Here is a 23,285-nt window from a genome sequence, read left to right on the forward strand (position 1 = left end):
TGTCTCGATTCTGATTGGTTGAAACAGTATTTGTCTAAATACTGACCAGTCTGAATACGCGGTTGTCTAAATACTGATATGTATCCTCGTTTTATATATGATGTATTGAATATGAGTGTAGAGTGTTCATTAATAACCAATCATATTCCGTAACTGATATCTATTATTAGAACTACAGTGCTGTTTTAAATTATCCGGACAAATCGAACAAAACTTGAATTTTCAAACAAGTTTTTTGCAAATTGGGTTAAGATTAGACTAAGAGTGAAGAGAACAAAAGTTGCTTAGAATTTCACCAGAATTAATATGGAGCCATTTTTTTTCCAAAATTCTCAACAAAAATTTTACCCCAAAAATGGGTCATTTTGGCTTTTTTTCAAACAATCAAGAATTACGCAAAAACTACTTTGTTAATTGAAAGAAAAATTATATCACAGGAAGCCTCTTACACAGCTCAACAATGTTTAATAAGAGTTAAATCTCCAAAAATTTGCGCAAATTGTTTAAAATTTAATTTTAAACAGAGAATCTGGGTTTTATATAGTAAAAATCACATTTATTGACTATCAAGTGAAAATTTTGTTCTCTTATACTAGTTTTTGGAGATTTAACCCTTTTAAAACATTGTTGAGCTGCGTAAGAGGCTTCCTGTGATATAATTTTCTTATCAATTAACAATGTAATTTCCGCGTAATTCTTGATTTGAAAAAAGCCAAAATGACCCATTTTTGGGGTTAAAATTTTTGTTGAGAATTTTGGAGAAAAAATGGCACCATATCAATTCTGGTGAAATTCTAAGCAACTTTTGTTCTCTTCACTTTTTGTCTAATCTTAACCCACTTTGAGAAAAACGCGTTTGAAAATTCAAGTTTTGTTCGATTTGTCCGGATAATTTAAATCAGCACTGTATACGTATAGCTGTTTACAGTCGGATCAACTTTGTATGACAGTACATAAAATTACTCTCCAACTAATCGCTTTTCCGGTAACTATTAGGATCTACTGAGAAAAAGAATTAGAAAAAGACCCGCATTGGTCAAGGAAGTTGCACGAAACTATCCGACCAAAAATCAGATAGTGTGATCAACAGACGGCGTAATTAATCTTTTATTACTCTATGAGATAGCCAACAATCGGAATCAACTCAATATGTACAAACAAAGTCCACAGGGATTTTTATGTCAAACAATAAAATTAACTTACGCGACCTCATCCAGTTTAGCGCGTCAAAGTCCATCATTAAATAATTTGCTCCTTTCGAAAGTCAAATTATTTACAATCTTAATTTCAAATGATTGTTATGCAGTAAATATCAATGCCGTTTATTGCAGTGGTGCAATAAACTTTTGCAAAATTGATTTTTTTAAGCATAACTCGTTGCTTCTAAAAATTCTGCAGTTTAATGCACTCTGACAAGGAGCTTGAGCTGTCATGACCTTCAGGTTGAAATTGTGTTTTGCCATTATTTTATTAACGGTGAACAACAATTGCAACCTAAACAACATGACAACTTAAATTTTAGGTCAGAGTGCATTATATTACAGAGCATCCACAATGATAAATAGCAGCAAACTCTGGGAACATTTTTCAAAAGCTCAACATCAATGAAAACTGCAATGATGTTAGCTACATAATTTGACTTTTGAAAGCAGCAATTAATTTTTTACAGATAAATTTTCACAAGTTTAAAATGGATTTTGACGCGTGCAAATATATACCATCGTTACAAACTATCAGTATCTGTCAAAAACTTTTTTGTTTTAACTCGGACAAAACAATTTTTGTGGTTGAAATCGTACGAACAATTTTTTCTTCATCAAAATTCTTCTCAGTCGGAAAAACTCTTCTTTCAAAATTGGTGCTCCTGTTTTTGCTCGGTCGAAACTGGTTGAAACGTTTCTCTTTGGTCAATTTTATTTTCAGACGAAATTGTTTTGCTCGGTTGAACTCAGTCGAAAATTTTTTCTTTGGTCGAACTTCAATTGGAAGCTAGTTTTTGACCGAGTTTGGTTGAAAAGTTTTAACATGGTTGTAACATAAATAGGTTGAGTCAAGATGGCAAAAATATATCGAGATCGGTTTGAGTCGGTTGAAACAAACCAAAATTTGACCGAGTCTGTCAAAACATAAATAGAAGACATTGGTCGCGCCAGTTGCGGTCACTTTCGTTTTGGTCGCGCTGGTCGCAATCATTTTTCTTTTGATTGCACCGGTTGCGGTTACTTTTCTTTCGGCTGCGCCAGTCGCGAGCACATTGCCGTGGTCTGCAAAGTCTGAAAATACCAAAACTTGTTGCTAGCTTCTCATTAAAAAACGACAATTTAATCCAGGAAACGTCAGCACACACTTTATAAAGACGCAAAATGTCGTTCGACAGAGCCCCAATTGGTATTGAACAATCTGATCACATGTTCTCGAGAAGACAAGTGTTACCAAAAAACAAATATTTCAAGAAAAACAACATTTGAAGATCGAGTTGCAAAATTGTATAATAATTTTCCTTGTCCACCCTTGTTGCATCGTGAATAAATAGAGCATCCTTAATGCAGCTCGCATAAGTTGTTATACAGTTTCTTATTTTAAAGTTTTTCGGTTTTCGCGCTGGTTCTGTAAGGGTTTTTCTTCGTTTTTGTAAAAAAAAAGCCTAAATCAATCGAACACATGAATCAAATCAACAGTAGATTGGTTAACCAAACCAGTGCAGAATGTTTAACCAAACTATTTTTGTACCTAAAAAGTTTGACAGCAGGAGCGTTGACTTAAAACAACATTTTTAAGACTTTTTTATTGATTGTCAAAAAATGCAGCAGTGGACTCTTATAAAAATTTCGTAGCAAAATGATTCTGGACAACATATTCTATGCTTTCTGTGCAGCAATTGGCAATTTTTGCTTACTAATATTTTAATTTTTTCGAAAAGTTAATTAAATTTCAAATTTATAAAGGAAAGATTAGTTTTCGATACCATTCAATTTTTGTTACAAAAGAAAAAATTGTTTTCGAAAAAGCTAAATTGTTAGTACTAGAGAACAAACAACAAGACTGCTAGTATATCAGAGCAAAACTTTGATGTTCCAACTACCCCTTATAGCTGAACGAAAGTTTTTCGCTTTACAATTTTGATAAAATATTAGCAAAAAAAAAGAAAAAATTGAAAATTTTTTGTCCATTTTTGTCTTCTTTGCATCCATCCACACGCTAGTTAAAATACAAAAAAACTGTTTCAACGCCTCAAAAGGTATTTTCAGACCAAATTTTTCTTTCACGTGTTAATTCTTCCAAATTGGCCACCTTAGCAATTTTCAAAATCAAAAATCCTTACAAAATTTGATGACACGTAAAAATCGAAATAACTTTAAGCTCAAACAATGCAATTTTTAAAGTAATCAAGAAATTTTTTGTCAAAAAATCTTATAAAATGGAAATATGACTGAAAAAAAACAAACCACAAGCAAAAAATTCCGTTACCTTATACAACATTTGAAGCAAAAATTAGACAAATTTGTTTGTCTCATTTCAGATTGGAAGAACTTTTCAATCATATAGTTTCTCTCTGTTAAACCTTATAAAACGATATATATCGCGCATTACTTACACCAAAGTGGCCATTTGCAAACCTCATGACTATTTTCACACTTCACAAAATTTCACACTGGTGAAGTTGTGTTTTTAATTTGAATTAACAACAATAGTAGTTTTCAGATAATAAAAAACAATCACGTCAAAAATGGCTAGTTGAAAAGTCCATATGGCGCTAAAGAGAAACCACCAGAGCACAAATAATCACCAGCTTTCAACAAAAGTCGCAAAAATAAACGCCTCCAGCTTACGTTTCCAACACTCCTTACACTAATTGAAGGGTTTTCACTGACTGAAAGAAGGGCTTTCAAAATTCATACATTGTCTATCACGAAAATCCAAATCGATTCAGGTTGAATTACTCCTTATTATGTGATAAATTACAACCGAAGACATCAATACCCTTTAATTAGTAATAAAATATTCCGCCTAAATAACTTATTGAAAAACCAAAATTTGCCTAATAAACCACCCCAAGCACAAATAGTCCGTCCCCTGCATCAAAAATTGCAAAAAAAAACAATATTACTTAATCAGCTAAAAATAGTGTAACCATTTTGTTCAAACTTAAACCGATAAGATCTCAGTCAACACTACGACGCTCAAATATCACAGACCATGCTTAATCTGTTCAGTTGTTCCTTTCTCAAATGATATTAGTTTGAAAGCACGATATAGTTTGTTGGGTCAAGTTATGTACCGAACCAAAAATTGTCCATCTTCAGACAAAATCAGTTCGAACTTTTAGGTGCTTGTTCTGTAGACATTTATTTCGGTAATTTCCATTATTTTGTTATCAGAACTTTTGAAAGTTTTATTGCAGAAAAGTTGTTTGATTTTTTTTTTCATATCCAATTTGGTATAATTAATGCCGTAAACTTATTAGCATCTTGCGTAGCAAATGCAATAAATTCTTCCTGTTTAACAAGTATTAAAAATAAAGTGAGGCAGGTTAGTTGAATACAACAAGGTGCTACTAGATGCAAATTAGAAATATGCTTTCTAAAACATTTTACACATTTCAAAAAACTTTTTATAAAACTGTTACTCGAAACTTATTAACCGAAGCAAGGCACCTTGAATGAATAGCAGTCACAAAAATAAGACTGTGCCCTGATACAATTAGACTAGCGTGATACACCTACTTCCGAACCTTCTGTGCTACGTGCACAGCAACCCGCAGTTGTTGATCCGAGCATTGAAAATGGGGAGAAACTTTGTATTCTTCTGGTTTTTTTTTTGCTTTCCACGTAAAATCAGGTACGATCAGACTTCGCTGAGTGCTAAATTATGTTTAAACCTTTTGAATCGTGATTTGAGCGACATTAAAAAATTTCCGTGTGGAGGAAACCGGTTTGAAAACTGTGATTTTTCGTTTATTTCCGAAAGAGTAAAGCCAGCGAGCACCAGCTTGGGTTGTTTTTCAATCAAAAACATTTACCATAATTAATAATCGTAATGTGTGGAGTGATATATCAAATTAAAACCATGATTAGCCCTGATTCGATTCAGATTAAAAACTTTTTTAAATTGTCCTAGTGTCCTAATTTTTTCAACGCTATCTTAGAATAAAAAATCTCAAAAATATCTTTGCAAAAACATTGAAACAAAAAACTGTTTGGTTTTATATTGCCGTTTTTCGACTGAAACCATCGTCCGATTTGCCTATTATACTGTTGCTGTCGAATAAGCCTAATTTCTAGGTTTTCGGTAGATCCTTTCATGCGCCAGCAAAAGATCAACAAACAAAAAGTTTTTCATTTTATCAATAAGAAAACATCTTACAAAACGAACATTGAGAAATAACAAACGAACAGCACTTAGAAACAAGAACTTTATCACTTACAAATAATTTATAAATTTTTATGAGCTTCAAAAGCACATTTGAACACAAACAGAAACTTTTAAGTAGAAAATGAAAATGTTGAACAATAAAACTCTAAACTCTGCAGATAAAGAAGAAATAGAATAAGAACAGCTCAGCTGAGTTTTTCTTGGAAATTTCGGTTTCGCGTTTCTTTTCTCAAAGCAATGTGCTAGCAACTGGCACAAGCGAAGCTTCTAGAATGTTTGAGTAACATTTCATTCCGTTAAGAGAGTTCACGCAGCTCAGAGCATCTTCGAGTGAACAAAACATCAGTTTGGCCTCCGTGTTGTTCCTGTTAAACCCTTTCAGTTTTTGAACAAGTGGTTCGAATAATCTTTTCAAATCGGCGTCTGGAAGACTTAGTGGAATGTTACGTAACAACACAAATAACTCATTTCCACTGCCCGGCGATAGTGTTTTGGGATTCGCAACAACGTAAGGACTTGGTGACGGCAAATAGGATCCAGATAAATTTTTGAAACTTGTCTCTCCCATTGGCATAGTTCTGAATGCGTTGTTGAAAACCGAAGGTGAAATGAGTGGCGTTTGTGGCAAAAAGCTGGCAAAATTGTAGCTTCCCAGAACTCCGGCTGCTGTCAGGACAGGAGCTGGACTACTCAAGCTTCCGGCATTATAGGATCCAAATGTGGTCGGCTGTTCGATTCCAGAAGACACCAAAGGGGTAGTTGGGGAGATTTCGGAACTAGCAGTTGACATGAAATTTGGGAAGCCGAACCCAAAGTAGCCGGGTGAATGAGGGGTGATTGGTGAATTCGGGTTGAGCGGCAGCGGACTCATTGAGTTGCTTTGAACCTGTACTTTATTCGGGTCTCCATAATGAGCATTCAGAAACTGAGACTTACTGTCTCTTTGTAGATACTGGCTATCCATTGATAGCCAAGGAATGTTTGCAATCTGTTGGTTATGTTGAGCTCGCAACAAAGACTCGGCGTTGAAATATTTCGACGGAAACTGAGTCGTTCCAAGCGTTGAAGGCGGCTCAGCAAAAAGAAGCTCGGACGTAACGAGTTGAGATTGCTGTAGTGGTTCGTTATTCGAAGAAGGATAAGCGAACGGATTCGGCGATGCTCTTTGAGCGGCGACCTGTTTGTTCACGTCCTGTGTCTGAGACGTTTCCGGTTCACATTTCACTTTCATTTCACTGACATTCGACTGATTTTGTTCATTCGTTTTGGGATTCAGACTCGCGATATCTTCTTTCAGTTTGCTGGCAAGTATTGTAGGCATGATTTTGTATGGGTAGGGTATTTCAGCTGCTGAGTTGGGTGAGTGGGCAAGTGGCAGAGTATTGCTGCCGTAGCTTAGAAGATACCCCATGTTGGCCAAAGAGGCTGCTTGTTGTTGTTGTTGTTGCTGATAGAGAGCATATGAAAGATACTGCACCTAGAAAAAATATAAAATAACAGTTTAATTTTCAAACTGAAAGTTGACTTACTTGCTCAGCGCGCCAATTTCAAAAAACAAACCTACCTCATAACACTAGTTCCGACCATTTGTTTTTTGATTTACCAAATTAACTTGAAGAAAGTTTTTCTATAATTAAGGTGATTCACAGATTTCGATTTCATATTTTGTAGCGGAACCAAAAATTTTACCAAAGGAAAAAGCTTTGCAACGAAAAGTTATGCTCACCGGCCAATATTTTATCAGCCCCCCAGTTTTTGAAACGTCCCTATTTTGGAAAGAAGCTTTTAATCTGTGGATGCATGATAAATGAAATTTTCAGGGTTCGGCTAAAGTCCTCATTCAAATTGGATAGTTAAAAATTGGGACGATGATTTTCGCAAAAATCTCAAATTTTATAAAAATATGTATTTTAATTTTTTTACTTTTAGTTTTTCATGTTATTACTGCTCTATAGACCTTAAAATGCAGTCCGAACATTCAGGGCCTCGCCCTGATAGGAGCAGATAAAATTCAACCAAGTTTCCTTCAAAAAGGAAATTTGATTGATTCAAAATGGATAATTTAGATAATTTGGATCGTAATAATTTAGAAAGATGAGCCGATGCGCCTGATACAAAAATTTAATTAGTTCTCAAATTATTATTCTGACTTTCGTATCGAAAGTAACGGAATATTTGTGCTCGGGTGGGTTTTTTTTTCTTCAGACAAATTTCGACTTTTTAACTAGCCATTTTTGACGAAATTTTTTTTATATCATTCAAAAAGTATTGTTTTCCTGAGCTTGAAATGAAAAATATACTTTACCTGTGATCATTTTTGTTAAAGTTATCGAGTTTAGAGATTGCCATTTTGCCCAATTTGGGACAATAAACACGCAATGTATTTCGCGCTATTAGCGCGTAAGCGGAGATTTGATCCGTCAAAGAAATCGTTCCAAATTGTTGAAGAAAGCTTATTTGCCATAATTGATTTGTTACTAGGAGCAAAATCTATCACTTTGTACTTTAAATGGAGTGTGGGGCGATGATTTTTGCAAAAATATCATATTTTAAAATGAGATGGAGCGTGGGGCGATGTATTTTTTTTCCATTTATTTTTTCATGTTATTACTGCTCCATAGACCATAAAAGGCAGTCTGAACACTCAAGGCCTAGCCTTAATACGAGCAGTTTTGTTTATCTTGTTCCTATTGGATTCAAATTCGATTTACGATTTTAAAAGATAATTTGCAATTCCAAATTGCAACACAGCCCAAAGTAACCATAATACTGACCAATTAACACAAAAACAAAACATTACAAAAGTATACAAAACTACTCGTATCAGGGCGAAGCCCTGAATGTTCCAACTGCCTTTTAAGGTCTATGGAGCAGTAATAACAAGAAAAATTAAATTTAACAAAATAAAACGAAAAAAAAAATAAAATTTGAGATTTTTGTGAAAATTATCCCCCACACGCCATAGAAATTACAAAGTGATAGATTTTGCTCCTAGTAACAAATCAATTATTGCAAATTAGCTTCTTTCAACCAATATGGAACGCTTTTAAAGACGGATTAACTCTCCGCTTACGCGTTAATAGCGCGAAACATATCGCGCGTTTATTGTCCCAAATTGACCAAAATGTCAATCTTTAAACCCCCATAACTTTACGAAAAACGATCACAGGTAAAATATCTTTTCGAATTCAAGCTCAGGACAACAATACCTTTTGGATTATATAAGAAAAATTCCGTCAAAAAGTCGAAATTTGTCTGAAGAAAAAAAAACCCACCCCGAGCACAAGTATTCCGTTACGAAAGTGGTAACAATTAGATAGCAAGTAAACGGCAGTAAACAGCATAGCTTCAAAGTTGATTTACTACCAAAATTTATGTTTTAAGACAATGATCAAAAAAATCATTTGGAATGATCCAATAAACCCCAATTTCTGGAAAGTCCTTCAAATAAGGTCTGAAAATGGCTATGCTTAAAAAACTTTCCATGTAGTATGAGCAAACATCTTTAGTTCAATACCTAGTAAAAGCAGCCTGACAAGTGGCATAGAATATCCCGACCACGGCAATTAATTCAAAAAACATTTTTCTTCGAGATATTTTTTTGAAACTTATTTTAGAAATATGTATGACGACAGAAATGCTTCAATATGATATATCCTTTAACTTAATCTGACGTTTTTTAGTGGTTCATGATTTAAATCACACACCTAAATGATGACACTCCCTAATGATGTTTTAAACAAAAAGGGTTCAATCAAACAAATCTGGTCTTATCTTAAAGGTGAACAGCTCCTTTCGTGAATATGTGAGTGATATGAAAAAATCAGGGTTACCACTCTGTTCAGATCACAAATCTGTCCGACAAAATCACCAAAAAACTGGCCTTTTTCATACAAAACCTAGAACTATCAAAAAAGTTTTGAACGTCAAACAATGAATTTCGATGAATTACTCATTTCAGCATTGAAGAAATGACATCATTTGAGTAATTCTGTGGACGACTCGAAGAATTTATTGTGCATTCATCGAACATTGTGCATTTAAGTCCATTTCTAAATGTAAGACCACTAAAGCCAAGTTTTCTGGCAAATTTATTGAATTCTGACTTCTACTGACCACGGGCTAAAAAACTAACCAAATCTGATCATTTCTGACAGGTCAGAAAAATCTGAAAAAGTGGTAACCCTGGAATAAATGGTCTCAAAAACAGACGAACATCCAAAAACCAAGTTTCGGCTGACAGCTCTTTTCTCACCTGTTGCAGGTGACTGATGGCCGCCAGCTGTGGATGACTAGCATAGTTATTCACATTCGCGGCTTCATCACCCCCGCCAACTACATTGTTAGCCGTGTCATTGGGGCTCAGAGGAGGAGCTCCTTGGGTTCCAACATCAGGCAAGGGGAGTGGCGTTGGTCCGAGCTGACTGACTTTTTGCGGGTATCCATAGATGCAGTTTGGGTTCAAACAGCTGGCAACGTTGCACAAAGGCATCTAAAATTAATGGTAAAAACCAAGTAAGATTCCAATTATTCGAAAGAAAAAAATTTCGAAACCAAGTATTCGAGAAAAAAACAAATCGAATGGAAACGTCGCGCAACGCATAACTCGGGGGGAGCAAAAGTTTTGACAAAAGGCTGAAAAAAATTTGGCTACTGAACAGGATATAACCGTGCTCGAACTAGATTGGTTTAAAAAGATAGCCGGACAATATTTACCTCGAAGAAATATATAAGCCAATTGCCAAAAACATCTTGCTCATAGTAGCAAATAGAAGAAAGCATTAATGAACTGACCTTTCGGAACTTTTGATTAACTGGCGTCTGACTCGGCAGTCCTTGTTCGTCAGTAACAAGAGGTCTCTTTTTATTTGCTATCGAGATCCTATCTTCCCCCTGTCCTCCATTCTTGTCTCCTCCGTCCCTTTTACCCGATCCGACATGTGGCATTTTCTTCGTGGTCGAGAGAGCAGCTGCCATGGCCCAGTCTAAAGCAGTGAAATAGGAAGTCGAGGTCATAAGTCCATAGTGAGGCCCTGTATGGCCACTGGAAGGCCCACTTCCGTTTGGGTTTGCGAACTTGACATTGAGTCTTTCTCGGTATCCGTGGAATTTGTATCCGTTCAGACTGGCGATTGCCTTCTCAGCGTTCCCATGAGTGTCGAGTCGAACAAAGCCGACACCTCGTGATCTAAAACGAAGTTAAGAAAAATCTGGTTAGGGTTAAATAGCTGGATCGCTTTCTGTTATACTTCGAACAGTTTGCATGATTTATTCCAAAACCAAATTTTTTGGCAAAAGAAACGTAAAATTTGAAATTTTGAATAACATTTCATTTTACCACATATTGTATCATAACACCCAAACCCCATGTGCGGCCAGTGCTTCGTACAAGTTGAATGATGAACTAACGACATTGCTCGTGTCAAGGCAAAGCCCCGACTATCCTTTGTTCTATTTGGTTATAAGTTCGATAAAAACTTAGAAAAATGAATAAATATATTTTAAAAATTTCACATTAACTTACACATAATTGTTCCGACTTTCGGAGAAAAGACGAAACATTTAAGCTTCGGCGGTTTTTGAATGAATTTGTGTTCAATGAAACTTCCTCTTTTAACTAAGCGTTTTTGAGAAAAATTTGTTAAGCCATCTGAAAGATATTGTTACCCTGAGCTCGAACTAAAAATGTTTTTTACCTGTATTGTATTGTTATTTGTTCCTGTAACAGGAAAGGTCGTCCAATTCGTGTCCGATCTGACGACCTGTGGGACAAAATTTGACGACCTGTGGGACAAACCCGTTGCAGTTGCAAAATGGCTCAATTACCATTGATTGTTTCGTCTCGTCTCGGATAGATTGATTGTTTCGTCTCTTCCATCAAACAGTAAATGTGGCTATAAAAGGCTTCGCTTAGAGCGGAAGGCCCCGTTCTGACAGTACTGAGTAGAATTCGTTCTAAGGGGCAGTTTTTGGTACGCTGAAACCGGGATCAAAACTCCTGTGCCCGGTTTCAGCGGGCAGTTTTTAATTAGTGCGGAGAACCGAGAAAAACTCAGAATGAGCCCCGGTATGTTGGTATTTGAACCATTTTGCAACTGCAACGGGTTTGTCCCACAGGTCGTCATATTTTCAATTCGTTCGTTTCGATGGACACTTAAAGAAGTTTTGTATGACACGCGGACTAGCGTTACAGTTCATGCAATTGTTTTTGATGTTTTCGTCCAATCTCGACAGAAAGCTATTTAATTGCGAGCAATATCCACAGCGGAGTTGAGTATGAGTATGCGAACTTCTGGGAAGGCGAAGCTATTTCTGAAGTTTGAGAGCCCATCATTTCGGAAGATGTTTTGGTAACGTAATTTCCCCTCATTTGAACGATTTGTTTTCAGAGGAAGTCAGTGTTGATCTAGTTTTCAGCGATCGTTTTCATCAAGATGTTTTTTGATGTCGCTACAGTATTTTTCGGCAAATATTGGTTTTATAAGTCTCGCCATCAGGTTGTATTCGCTTCGGTTGTGTGGTGGTCACATCGTTCATGATGATGGCGGCCAGTTAGAAAATGTTTTCTTAACATTTCGTTGTCCTTTTGGTGGAAGTATTTGATTTTCACAATGAAGGTGTTCAAGAGAGTCAGTTTTGTGCAGCCAGTTACAATTCTAATTGCTGTGTTATGTCTAATTTGGAGATCCTTTCAACGAGATTCACTTATTCAAGGTGTTCACAAAGGAGCTGCGTAATTCAGAAAACTACGCCCAATGGCCTCATATGATAAGAGTTTCTTAGCTACACCCCCAGCTTTAACCTGAGAATTTTTCAAAAAGTCATAGTGTGTTTAAAGTTTATTTATCATTGTTGAAATAAGTTCAGTGAAAGCAAAACAGTCATCTTTTGGATAGTAGGAAGGGGTTGTTCTGCGTAATTCTCAGGCAGTATTTGATTTTCACAATGAAGGTGTTCAAGAGAGTCAGTTTTGTGCAGCCAGTTACAATTCTAATTGCTGTGTTATGTCTAATTTGGAGATCCTTTCAACGAGATTCACTTATTCAAGGTGTTCACAAAGGAGCTGCGTAATTCAGAAAACTACGCCCAATGGCCTCATATGATAAGAGTTTCTTAGCTACACCCCCAGCTTTAACCTGAGAATTTTTCAAAAATTCATCAACAAAGGATGCACCCGATACAGCAGGCTCACAGGCAGTGAGGGATACTTCGACGCCCACTGCAACACAAACTACCACAAGGACGCCTCCCTGGTCGCAGTAGATTTTATCTACGCATTCGAGCATCCCGCCAAGTCAATAGATCAACAACTGGACAAACAGGTTCATCAGAGAGTTGCAGAAAACCGGAAACGCCTCAAGCCCATCGTCAGCACAATTGTTTTTGCTGGTCGGATGGGACTTCCTCTCCGCGGTCATCGAGACTCTGGGTCGCTGACGGTTCCAGAGACGGTGGAAGACATTGACGCCGAGTGTGGCAACCTGAGAGCACTTCTACAATTCAGAGCGGTCAGTGGGGACGAAGACCTCAAAGAGCACCTGATATCCTGCAAGAAAAACGCTACCTACCTCGGCATGCAGTCTCAGAACGAGATCATTGGGGCCATCGGAGACCAGATACAACAGACAATCGTCAAGAAGATCAAGAAAGCGAGGTTTTTCACAGTGATCGCAGACGAAACAACTGATGTGTCGCGCAAATGACACATCTGAGGTCCCCTTCCAAAGGACACATGTGACGTATCTGAGGTCCAGAATGGGAGAAGAGCGTCTGACGGGACTTGCACTGATGTACGTACATTCAGACCTCAAGATTGACCTGGACGACATTATCAACCGTTTCAGCCAGAAGAACCGACGACTAGAGTTCCAACGATAAACTCATTCCATTTTTTGAACTCATTCCATTTTACATTCCGTTTGGTTATAAACTCTCTGAAATATGAAATATTTCGCTTTAACTGATTTTTCAAGGAAAAAATAGTCATTAAATGGTGCGCCGAAGGCGCTTTTCGGAAAATTATGTACTCAAATATGTATGAAAAAACTGGTTCTTTTTTTGGTTCCCTTCAAAAGGGGGGGGGGCACGTGCCCCCGGTGCCCCCTCCCCCTAAAATCGCGCCTGTAATACAGTGTCTGAATACGCGGTTGTCTAAATACAGACCGCACTCATCTCAATTCAATATGGAATGCCTTAATTCGCAGCTTATGCGTGTTATAAGATAGCAATATATCGCTCTGTAATTGTCCCAAATTGACCAAAATTAGCAATTTTCACACCCCCTTACTTTACGTAGAAAAAATACAGGTGAAAATTTTGTTTATTTTATGTTCAGCATAGCAGTATCTTTTAGATGATATAAAAACTTCCGTCAAAATTGTTTAGTCAAGAAGTCTCAAAAGCCGGAACAATTAAATATAAGCGGCAAAATAATCGTTTGTAAAACTAAATCATGAGCCATCAAAACTATAATTAAATCAATGTTTTGAAAAACATTGAAACAACATTTTCATGTTTCTCGTCCGACAAAACATTAAAAAATGTTCACAAACAATTTTTCACTGAACTGTCATACTTTTATGAAAAATTTCGTTTTCATAATTTGTTCGCAGGCTTGCGTGATGTGATTAGTTCTAAAATTCTAGTGGTCCCCGAGAAAAAACAAATCTCACTACAAAACTGACATCAGAATTCCTGCCATCAAATGCTATAGATATCGGACAAGAGTTGGCCCAATTTTGAAATTAAACTAATTTAATTTCACTGATCAGACCGCTTTTAACTTCAATTAAAACAAGGATAGCCGGTAGCTGTGCAATTAGCACAACGCACCGACCATAAAAAATTCAGAAGATACTTTTTTTTCTGTTTTTCTTCAATTCAATGTCTTTTTGATACGTCATGTGGTGATACAACTATACGACCGCGAAGAAATCTAGTGAACTAGGCATAAGATAAACGAATCTAATAGTCTTAAAGAAACACATTAAAAAGAAATTCGATAAAATTTCATATTTTTTTCGATTTTTTTAACTAAAAATTTCGAATATTGGTGAAAAATTATTTTTTTTTGCTAGAGAATGAAGCTTTTAAAACTAGTTTCCTCATTAGTAAAATCAATTTTTTTTAGCCTAAACTTCTAACTTTCATATACAACTAAAGTTACTCGATTGCTTTTCTCGCTCGAAAAAAGACGCAAAATAAAAAAATTTTCAAACAGGTTATGTCGCTCGAATCAAGACAAGAGGCTTAAATATGATATATCACTCGACCCTGTCCGATGAATTATAGTGGTACCTGATTTTGCATGGAAAACAGAAAAAATATTGAAACAAATGAAAAAACCAAAACACACCCGAATCCAAAGTTCCTCCGCATTTTCAATGGCCGGAACAATAATGTTGATCTCATCCTAACATCGCTTTTCCTGATTTCAAGGCTGCAGAAAATAATAGTAGGACTAAGCTTCAGTATTAGACTAATGAATTACACGATCCTGCGCGTCCGAAAATTGAATAACTGGACAAAGAAACGGTGTCCTATTAGCCGAAACTAACTCTGACCAGACTCATCTCAAACGCAAATCAAATATTATCAAAATCGAATTCGACACTCTTTAATCTTATGCAAACATTTTATCAGTAAAAGCCTGGTTATAATATTTTCGTGCATGGTAGGGTTTCAACAATGTGTATGAGAGTTTTTCAGCAAATTAAGGAGAAACTCTGATATCAAATTAGACAACCCAAAAAGAAGCACTAAATCAAATTAAATCGATTTGCCAAAATACAATAGTGACCACAAAAACTTGATAAAATTTTAATTCAACCTTCAGATAAGAAATGAAATGAATTACATTTTCGGATCATGTTAACTATTCACCTTGTTAACTATGGTACCTTGTAAAGATTCTCCCCCCTATAAAAACACATTTGGCAGTATTTCCGGTTTAAAGTTCATTTATGCTCAACTGGATTGATTTTGTATTTCTCTGAAATGTGTTCAGTCGCATTCCTATTGATTGACGTTATTTCAATTCGCATTCCTATTGGTTGACGTTATTTCAATAAATTTCATCCAAACCTTGTTAACTATTTCCCCCTATTCCCATGGGGGGGGATAGTTAACATGATCTAAATATTCTAATTGCTGCAGCAAAATCCCATGTGCACCAACAGTCATTTCTGCCAAAATAAGAAATCAATCGCGTTTGTTCCCAAATAAAAAAAAGGTCCTATATGTACCAAAAAAGACAACCTGAAATATGATTTATTTCAACCGAACACAGCCGAGAGGTATTTGTATTTTCTGAAAACTACTATCAAAACATAAGAATTACATGACATTCTAAGAAAAAATCATGGAAGATGGAAATTGATGAAAAATTACGCAACAGCTGCGGAAAATTACGTAATAGTCATTTAATTTCAGGCAAAATTACCTAATAATTGACAGCACAAATTGAGTTCTCGCAGTTTGGACGGTCGATGTTTAAATCTCCGGCTGGTTGAAAACAAATAAAAATCATGATAATTGTGGTTTATGTGAAAATGTCCCTTATCAACTACGAACATCAGCTAAAATAATATGGAAATTCAAAAACAATTAACAAATTCGTTGTAGATGAAAGTTATTATTTTCGAATATTATCGTCATTTAATTCCATCAAAAAATTCCAAAGCTTTTTATTTACGACCTTTTTGTTTCGTTCGACAAAATCCGAAGTGCGAATGGTTTTAACAGCTGATTTCAAAAAAGTTTCAAAATAGCCGGAAATGCCCACACGCAATGAAAAGAGAAACGAAATATCTATGAAGTTTTTCAACAGAAAGGGGTGAAAAAGTTACAAACAAAAGATCCGACAAATCTATTAGAAAATTTTTGACAACGTATTGGAGTCAAGTATGACTGTTGCGCCAGACTACAAAAACTGTAAGACCAGCCTTTACAGAACGCAAAAATAACTTGTTCCTCCAATTCTAACAACGGTTTGCATAACTGGAAAATGGTGATTAACATTGAACAAAAAGCAATTCTTTCTTGCGCATGATATTGATGCTGGTGTTACCATAATCGCTTCGAACAAAAATTTCACACTTTTGTTTATATCAGACGGACTTTCAAGTCTACAAAACATCGGCACGTCTACGAACAACCAACTTTTGCGAGGGGCGAAATAGTATCTGGAATAGAAATTTCAGAGTCATTCCCCAAATTTGTGGCTAGCTCTCCGGTTTTTGAATCAACAAGAAAAAATAGTGGAAAATAAATCGGAACTTATGAGAAGGGGAAAGCCTGCTTCACAACAGACCAGAACATGGAGAAGATTTCATATAGCCAAGATTGATTATTAAAATTTGTAAATGATATATAATTTAGGTAAAAAACAATTATTTTTAAATTTTGGTACAAATTGGAATGATTTTTTATTTTGGTACAAGGGGTACTGATTTTTTTAATTTGGTACTAATGGGAATTGTTTTTTATTTTGGTACGAACGCGGTTGTTTTCGCTTTTTGGTACTGCTGAATACCCACCCTAATCTTGGTTTAATAAATAAGAATTTAAATTAAACAAACAGCAAATCTGGAACACTTTCTGGTCGATATTTTCGAAACTCATAATTTAGACAGAAACCAGGTTGTTAAGATTTTTATTAGCTTCAGTTTTTAATTGAGCTGCCTGACCGATCATATTTCGCTTGAATTGAATGGTTTATTTTAGTCAATCATATCAAAGCACATCATTTGAAAATGTAAAAACACTGATTTTGGGTCATTTAGCGCATAAAATCCTGCTTTTTTTCAAGCCTTTTTCTGAATCAAGTTGGGTCGGGATTGAACCTGGAATCAACGTGTTCCCAACGTGTTCGATTAATACTTGGAAGACTATCTGACTATCTATGATGCTGAAAGGGTTACACGAAATTTTCGTGTTTGTACAAAACAGTCCCATACAAAACCGTCCCATACAAAACAGTACAATACAAAACAGTCCGGAAAAAATGAAAATGAACGAAAAAACAGTCCAATACAAAACAGTCCGAAAAACAGTCTAAAGTAATAATTGTTTTAACAAGCCGGTAGGCCGAGAACTGTTCTTTGTTCGACAAACAAACAACAAAATAGTGACCGCTGCAGTGGCGCCAACGTGATGCGAGCTTGCCAATAGAGGGTAGGACTTGATAGGAAAATTAAAGCCGGTTATCGCCGCGAAGCTTTGTGATCGCCACCGGCCCGGAAAAAAATGTTTTTCAACAGTACCAAAACTATTTTAAATGTGCTGTTTTTACTCGGGGACTGGCCTTTTAGCATGTGTGTCTATTAGCATGCCCATGTAAAAAAAAAACAGTTGAGTCGCTGGCTTTTCAAGATGTGTTTACTGAAGTTTGTTTACTCAAATAGCGTGAAGTAAATAGTTAGGCAAAAATGGAACGGCAAGTTCTAACAAATCAAGTGATTTTTATTATTAACGACTAAATAAAGCAAATAGAACATGCTAATCGGCACACACCCTTTTACTCATCCTTTATCACTGACAAGTAAATTAGTTAAAATTCACGGAAAATTAAACGACAGAATTGGCTATTTTAAATGATGCCGCTTGTCAAACAAACAAAAGTTACCAAGAGCGGCGTCCTAAATTTTTAACAATTTAATGATGTGCGGCCAAAAAGTAGACAACTTTTATTTCATACCGGTCATAATTTAGACAAATTTAATTCTTAATTCTGATTGGCCAAAAGAATTAACGCGGACAGAAAATGAAAGCGTTCAACAGTGCCGAAGTAGATCAGTGCCGAAAACAGTGTTTAACAGTGCTAAAAAACTTATGGTCTTAAAAAGTTTTCAGCAGTGCCGAAAACTTATGGTCTTAGGCACTGTTGAACAATAACTTAATTTTTGGCATCTTGTATTTCGGCATTGTTGAACGCCCCTCTAAGGGCATTACAACAACGCCGAAGTACAACAGTGCCGAAAATGTATTTATTATTCAACAGTGCCGAAAATCATCCATTTTCGGCACTGTTGAACATTTTCTCATTTTCGTCACTATTTTACTTCGGCACTGTTGCACTGCCACCAGAAAATATTATCGATAAATAATGGAATTTACGTTTTGTAAAAGCCCCCAGAAATGGCAAAAAATTTTTTTGAGGGTTATTTTTTCAAGAAAAATCGGAAAAGAGAAAATATCTAATAGTACAAGGTATAACCGAAACTTGTCCGTCCCAATTAACTCTCGATTTTCCAAATCAAAATTTTATCAGTAAGCCAGTAACTCATCCCCATCAGCCGCTTCACGATCGGGTCTCAGAGCAAAAATTAAACAAACCCCTCTGAAAACAATTAAGTGCAAGAATCAGGTGAAAGAATTTTAGCACCCGCATACACTCAATTACGAAGAACAATGAACCAAAGCCGAGAAAAAAAATTTCCCCCGTACCCTTAAACTTTGACGAAATTGATTTAATCGATGCATGGAAAAACACCTTGAACAAAAAGATTTTTCTTGAAATGTTAATCTTTGCAACTATCCAAGGACTCGCATTTCTGGTAAGATTTTGGGAGGTAAAACATTCAAAACTACCCCCGACCATTTTTACAAAATTATACGATTTTTAGAACCAGTGAAAATTTTTAGGTACCTGTTGTCTGGGTGTTTCTCATCCGAAAAAAATGAAGAAACTTAACAAAACTTTAGTTTTTGAAATATTGACCTGAAAATGCCATTTCTTTGTAATTGGCATTTGATACCCGATTTTTCTTTGACAAATTTTGAAACAGGGATCATTCCGGCAATCAAGACAGTATTTTACGTGACGACAGATGTAGAATATTGGTTTAACTACACCCAGTGTTTTTCTGAAAATTTCAGGAACTCGCTTTTTTCGCGAGAATACAAAAATAACCAGACCCTGAATTGAATAGCCTGTCGACTATTCAACCTGTCTCTCCTGCCCGCTGCTGAGCTGATTGCAAGTTCCAAAATTATCAGTTTTAATTATCAGATACTTTTTCTCGACGCCAAAATCTAAAACAACCAATAATGCAAAAAATGGAACATGAGATGGAACAAAGTGGGTGCTGTTCAGCCAAGTTTTTGGAAAATGTTTTAAAAAATGAACGCCCTAGAAGTCGAATCACGAATGCAACTGCGAAAAAAATCTATAGGTGACACGGCTCAATTAATTCAGCAAATTGTCAATTTTCACTAATTTTTGCTCCAAATCAAAGTAGTATTCACGGGGGCATTTAACAGTGAGCTTTCCATTATTTTCTTTTCCCAAAAACTGTTCGATATGAATTGAAGGACAGTCGGAACATTCAGGGCTTCTAGTTGTAACGACTTTCGATTCGAAAGTAAGGGAATATTTGTGCTCGGGGTGGGGTTTTTTTTCTTCAGACAATTTTCGACTTTTTAACAAGCCAATTTTGCCGTAATTTTTTATGTCGTTCGAAAAGTATTGTTGTCCTGAGCTCAAATTTGAAAAAATATTTTACCTGTGATCATTTTCGTAAAGATATGGGGGTTTAAAAATTGCAAATTTGGGATAATTAACGCGCAATACATTTCGCGCTATTAACGCGCAAGCGGAGAGTTAATCCGTCTTAGAAATCGTTCCAAATTGGTTGAAAAAAGCTTATTTGCCATAATTGATTTGTTACAAGGAGCGAAATCTATCCTTTTGTGCTTTATATGGTGTGTGGGGTGATGATTTTCATAAAAAATTTCAAATTTTAGAAAAAAAATTCTATTTTGTTTTATTACATTAAATTTTTACTGCCCCATAAACCTTAAAGGCAGTCGGAACATTTAGGGATTCGCCCTGATACGAGCAGTCTTGTTAGCATAAAAAATCACTCCAATTTTGGCGCCAGAATGTCTGCAACTGCAAATTAGACAAGACTGCTCGTATCAGGGCAAAGCCCTGAATGTTCCGACTGCCTTTTAAGGTCTATGGAGCAGTAATAACATGAAAAATTTAAATGTATAAAAGATAATTTTTTTTTTATTTTGAGATTTTTTGCGAAAACACCCCCTCAACCCCCCCCCCCGCACACGCCATATTAAGTACAAAGTGATTGATTTTGCGCCTATTAACATATCAATTATGGTATATAGGCTTCTTTGAACCAATTTGGAACAATTTTTAAGACGGATTAAATCTCTGCTTACGCGTTAATAGCGCGAAACATTTCACGCGTTAATTGTCTCAATTTGGCCAAAATGACAAAAATGGAAAATTCTAAACCCCATAACTTTTTGAAAAATGATCAAAGGTGAAATATTGTTTCAAATAAGCTCAAAGCAACAATAGCTTTCGAATGATATTTAAAAATTCCGTCAAAAATGGTTAGTTAAAAAGTCGAAATTTGTCGAAAAAACCCACCCCGAGCACAAATATTCCGTTACTTTGGTATCGAAAGTCGGAAACAACATTTAATTGGGCGCCAAAACGTCTAAGTTGCAAAATTTTTCGCTCAAAATCTTAAAGTGTCACTTAAGATTGTAAACGATCGCCGTTTAATTTTTGAGTGCCGCACTTAATATGTTGAAATTTGTTGAAATTTTCGGCACTGTTGAACAAAGTTTTCATTTTCGGCACTGTTGAACTAATTTATTTTACTGTTGAACTATTTTCCTCCTTTCCACCCTCACACCTGCAAATTTTTATATTTGAAGTTACTGATCACTTTGTCCGATTGTCGTGAAAGTTGACATGCAGACTAATTAGGCCATAACAAGCATATTTGGTCTTCATTATTAACCTTGTAAAACTACTCGTTAGTCATAAAATTCATGTTTGAGTGAGGCTGGGGGGGGGGGGGGAGGCAAAAGAGCCAAAAGCTTTGCTAGTGCTCACAAAACTAATTTGGGATCTACTTAACAATCTCCACCCCTTTCAAGAAAGGGGGGAGATAGTTAAGTAGATCAAAATGATCACTTTTTCGACCAATCAGAATGCAGCAAAATTAGACTTCTCAATAGAAAGCTCAGTGCTATTTATTTAAAGGGGTGGAGATTCTAAGTAGGTACCATAGGGGGGAGATTGTTAAGTAGATCCCTAATTTGGTCAACCTTAAAAAATGGTCTCAAAATTTTCTCAAGTTTTTTTGCTATCCCCCCATGCTGCTAGTTCTTTCTCACCTTCCGAGGGAGTCGAAGAGTATCCTTCCAGTGATGATTTCTCCATACGGCAGGAACATACGACAGAACTGGTGCACAGAGTATGTTCTGGGGAAGCCACTCACATACAGATTCGCATCCTTGATCTGGGGTGAACTGGGCCGAGCTATCGACACCTATATGAGTGAACACCTGTGATCAAACCGAATTTTCATTCCTTCATTCCATGATAAATTTTCATTTGAAACAATTTAGGACCGTTTAAAGATTCAGTTCCCAAATTATAAAGCATGTAATTCCCCCCCCCCTTTTGGACCTTGTTAACCTTGTTAACCCCCGCTATACATGTATTATTTTTGACAACCATTTCTGTATAAAATATGTATTTCAAAAATGTCAACAATTAAGTGGGTTTTCATTTTCGCGCGTTCGTATTTGTATTACTCACTATTTATAAAATACCAACGTAAAAAATTTTAATTATATATATTTTCTGAAAATAGTTTTAAAAGCTATTGAAAATGTGGCCGCCAAAATTGAATTTTTGAACATCGAAATAGGGGGGGCGGGGGGAATAGTTAATAAGATCCGAGCATTCGGTTGCAGGGCAAGGGTCAGCCGAAACTTTTGAAAGCCGAAATATTTGCCCATGGATCGCCGAAAGGAAAGTTTTACATAAAGAGCACAATTTGTTTGTCTTTCCAAAATTCGGTCCAACGAAGGTAACTTCAAAAATTAAGTATGTTATGATGTGACCATTCTTTTAACTTCCTAGTGGTTCCAACATCGAACAACTAATTAGCCGAATTATTTAATTAATTAATTAACTAACCTTGAGTTTTTTTGGTCCAACGAATTGACCGTTGAAGAATTCCACAGCCTTTCTCGCGTCTTCCGCCGATTTGAACTTGACGAACCCGTAGCAAAGTGACTGGCCAGTTATTTTATCCTGCACCACTTTGGAATTTTCCACTGGCCCCACTTGAGAGAAAAGTAGTCGCAATTCCTCTTGAGTCATGGTTGCCGGCACATAATTTATTATGAGGTTCGACTCGTCATAGTCAACCGAACTGCTTGTTGACTTCGAGGGCGAAACTTCGGGCCCGATTTGCTGAGACTTCGGCGTCGTGTTTGTATTATCGCCCTCCTTATGAAAATTCCCAGAGTTTTGCTTCGCCGGGGTTGAAAATTGGGAAGAACTCGATTTCGGTGATCTTTGATCATCTGCCATTTTTGAATTCGTTTAAGGGTTTTAGAGCAAAGTTAGCGTGTTTATATTTGCATTAAGTCGGGGCAATTTGGACTGAGAAAATGCACTTTTCACGTCAATAACAATAACTGCGGTCAATTATAACATCGACTGGCGCAGCAAAAACAAACCTTTTTCGACAGTTAAATTTTGTAAACTGGTGGTTCGCAAATTGAAATTTGAGGTTGCGAAGGTTTTAAACATGGGCGCGAAAAGAGCAACAGGACTAAATTGAGAAAGACTCAAATTTTGATCGCTGCTGCAAATTGAATTGGAAAGCCAATGAAATAAATGAGAAACTCTTGCGTATTGTCTTTGTCGTCTCTCAAGTTATTTCGTAGTGTTTCGTGGCTTCTTAATTAATTTAGAATAAAAAACTTCTAAAAACTAATTGAATCTTATTTGTAAAAATTTACAAGGAAATTTCAATTAGTTTTTAGAGGCTTTTGTAAAATTAGGATATTTAAACTGTTGTTTTTCTTTGATTTGTTTTCAGATTTACTGCTTGAGATCGATCTTAAGTGGATCAAAG

General features: G+C 36.0%; 1 protein-coding gene across 1 annotated transcript; it reads right to left on the reverse strand.

Moving 5' to 3' along the window:
* Positions 1 to 5,602: 5,602 nt before the first annotated feature.
* On the reverse strand, positions 5,603 to 23,046 carry LOC134851923 (uncharacterized). The gene is made up of 5 exons (XM_063868198.1): positions 22,337 to 23,046; positions 21,526 to 21,680; positions 10,168 to 10,561; positions 9,629 to 9,865; positions 5,603 to 6,850 (listed from the first exon to the last, which is right to left on the reverse strand). Exons 1-5 carry the CDS (start codon positions 22,733 to 22,735, stop codon positions 5,603 to 5,605), a joined length of 2,433 nt encoding a protein of 810 aa, XP_063724268.1. The 5' UTR covers positions 22,736 to 23,046.
* Positions 23,047 to 23,285: the final 239 nt, after the last annotated feature.

This window comes from Symsagittifera roscoffensis, chromosome 7, assembly GCF_963678635.1.
Source record: "Symsagittifera roscoffensis chromosome 7, txSymRosc1.1, whole genome shotgun sequence".
NCBI classification, from domain to species: domain Eukaryota; kingdom Metazoa; phylum Xenacoelomorpha; order Acoela; family Convolutidae; genus Symsagittifera; species Symsagittifera roscoffensis.

What these genes read in the sequence shown, in the direction of transcription:
- LOC134851923 (XM_063868198.1), bottom strand. Translation starts at nt 22,735, where the DNA reads ATGGCAGATGATCAAAGATCACCGAAATCGAGTTCTTCCCAATTTTCA. An exon ending in CTCTTCGACTCCCTCGGAAG is followed by an intron (nt 10,562 to 21,525) that starts GTGAGAAAGAAC and finishes ACTTCGTTTTAG; the next exon opens with ATCACGAGGTGTCGGCTTTG. An exon ending in TTAATCAAAAGTTCCGAAAG is followed by an intron (nt 9,866 to 10,167) that starts GTCAGTTCATTA and finishes CATTAATTTTAG; the next exon opens with ATGCCTTTGTGCAACGTTGC.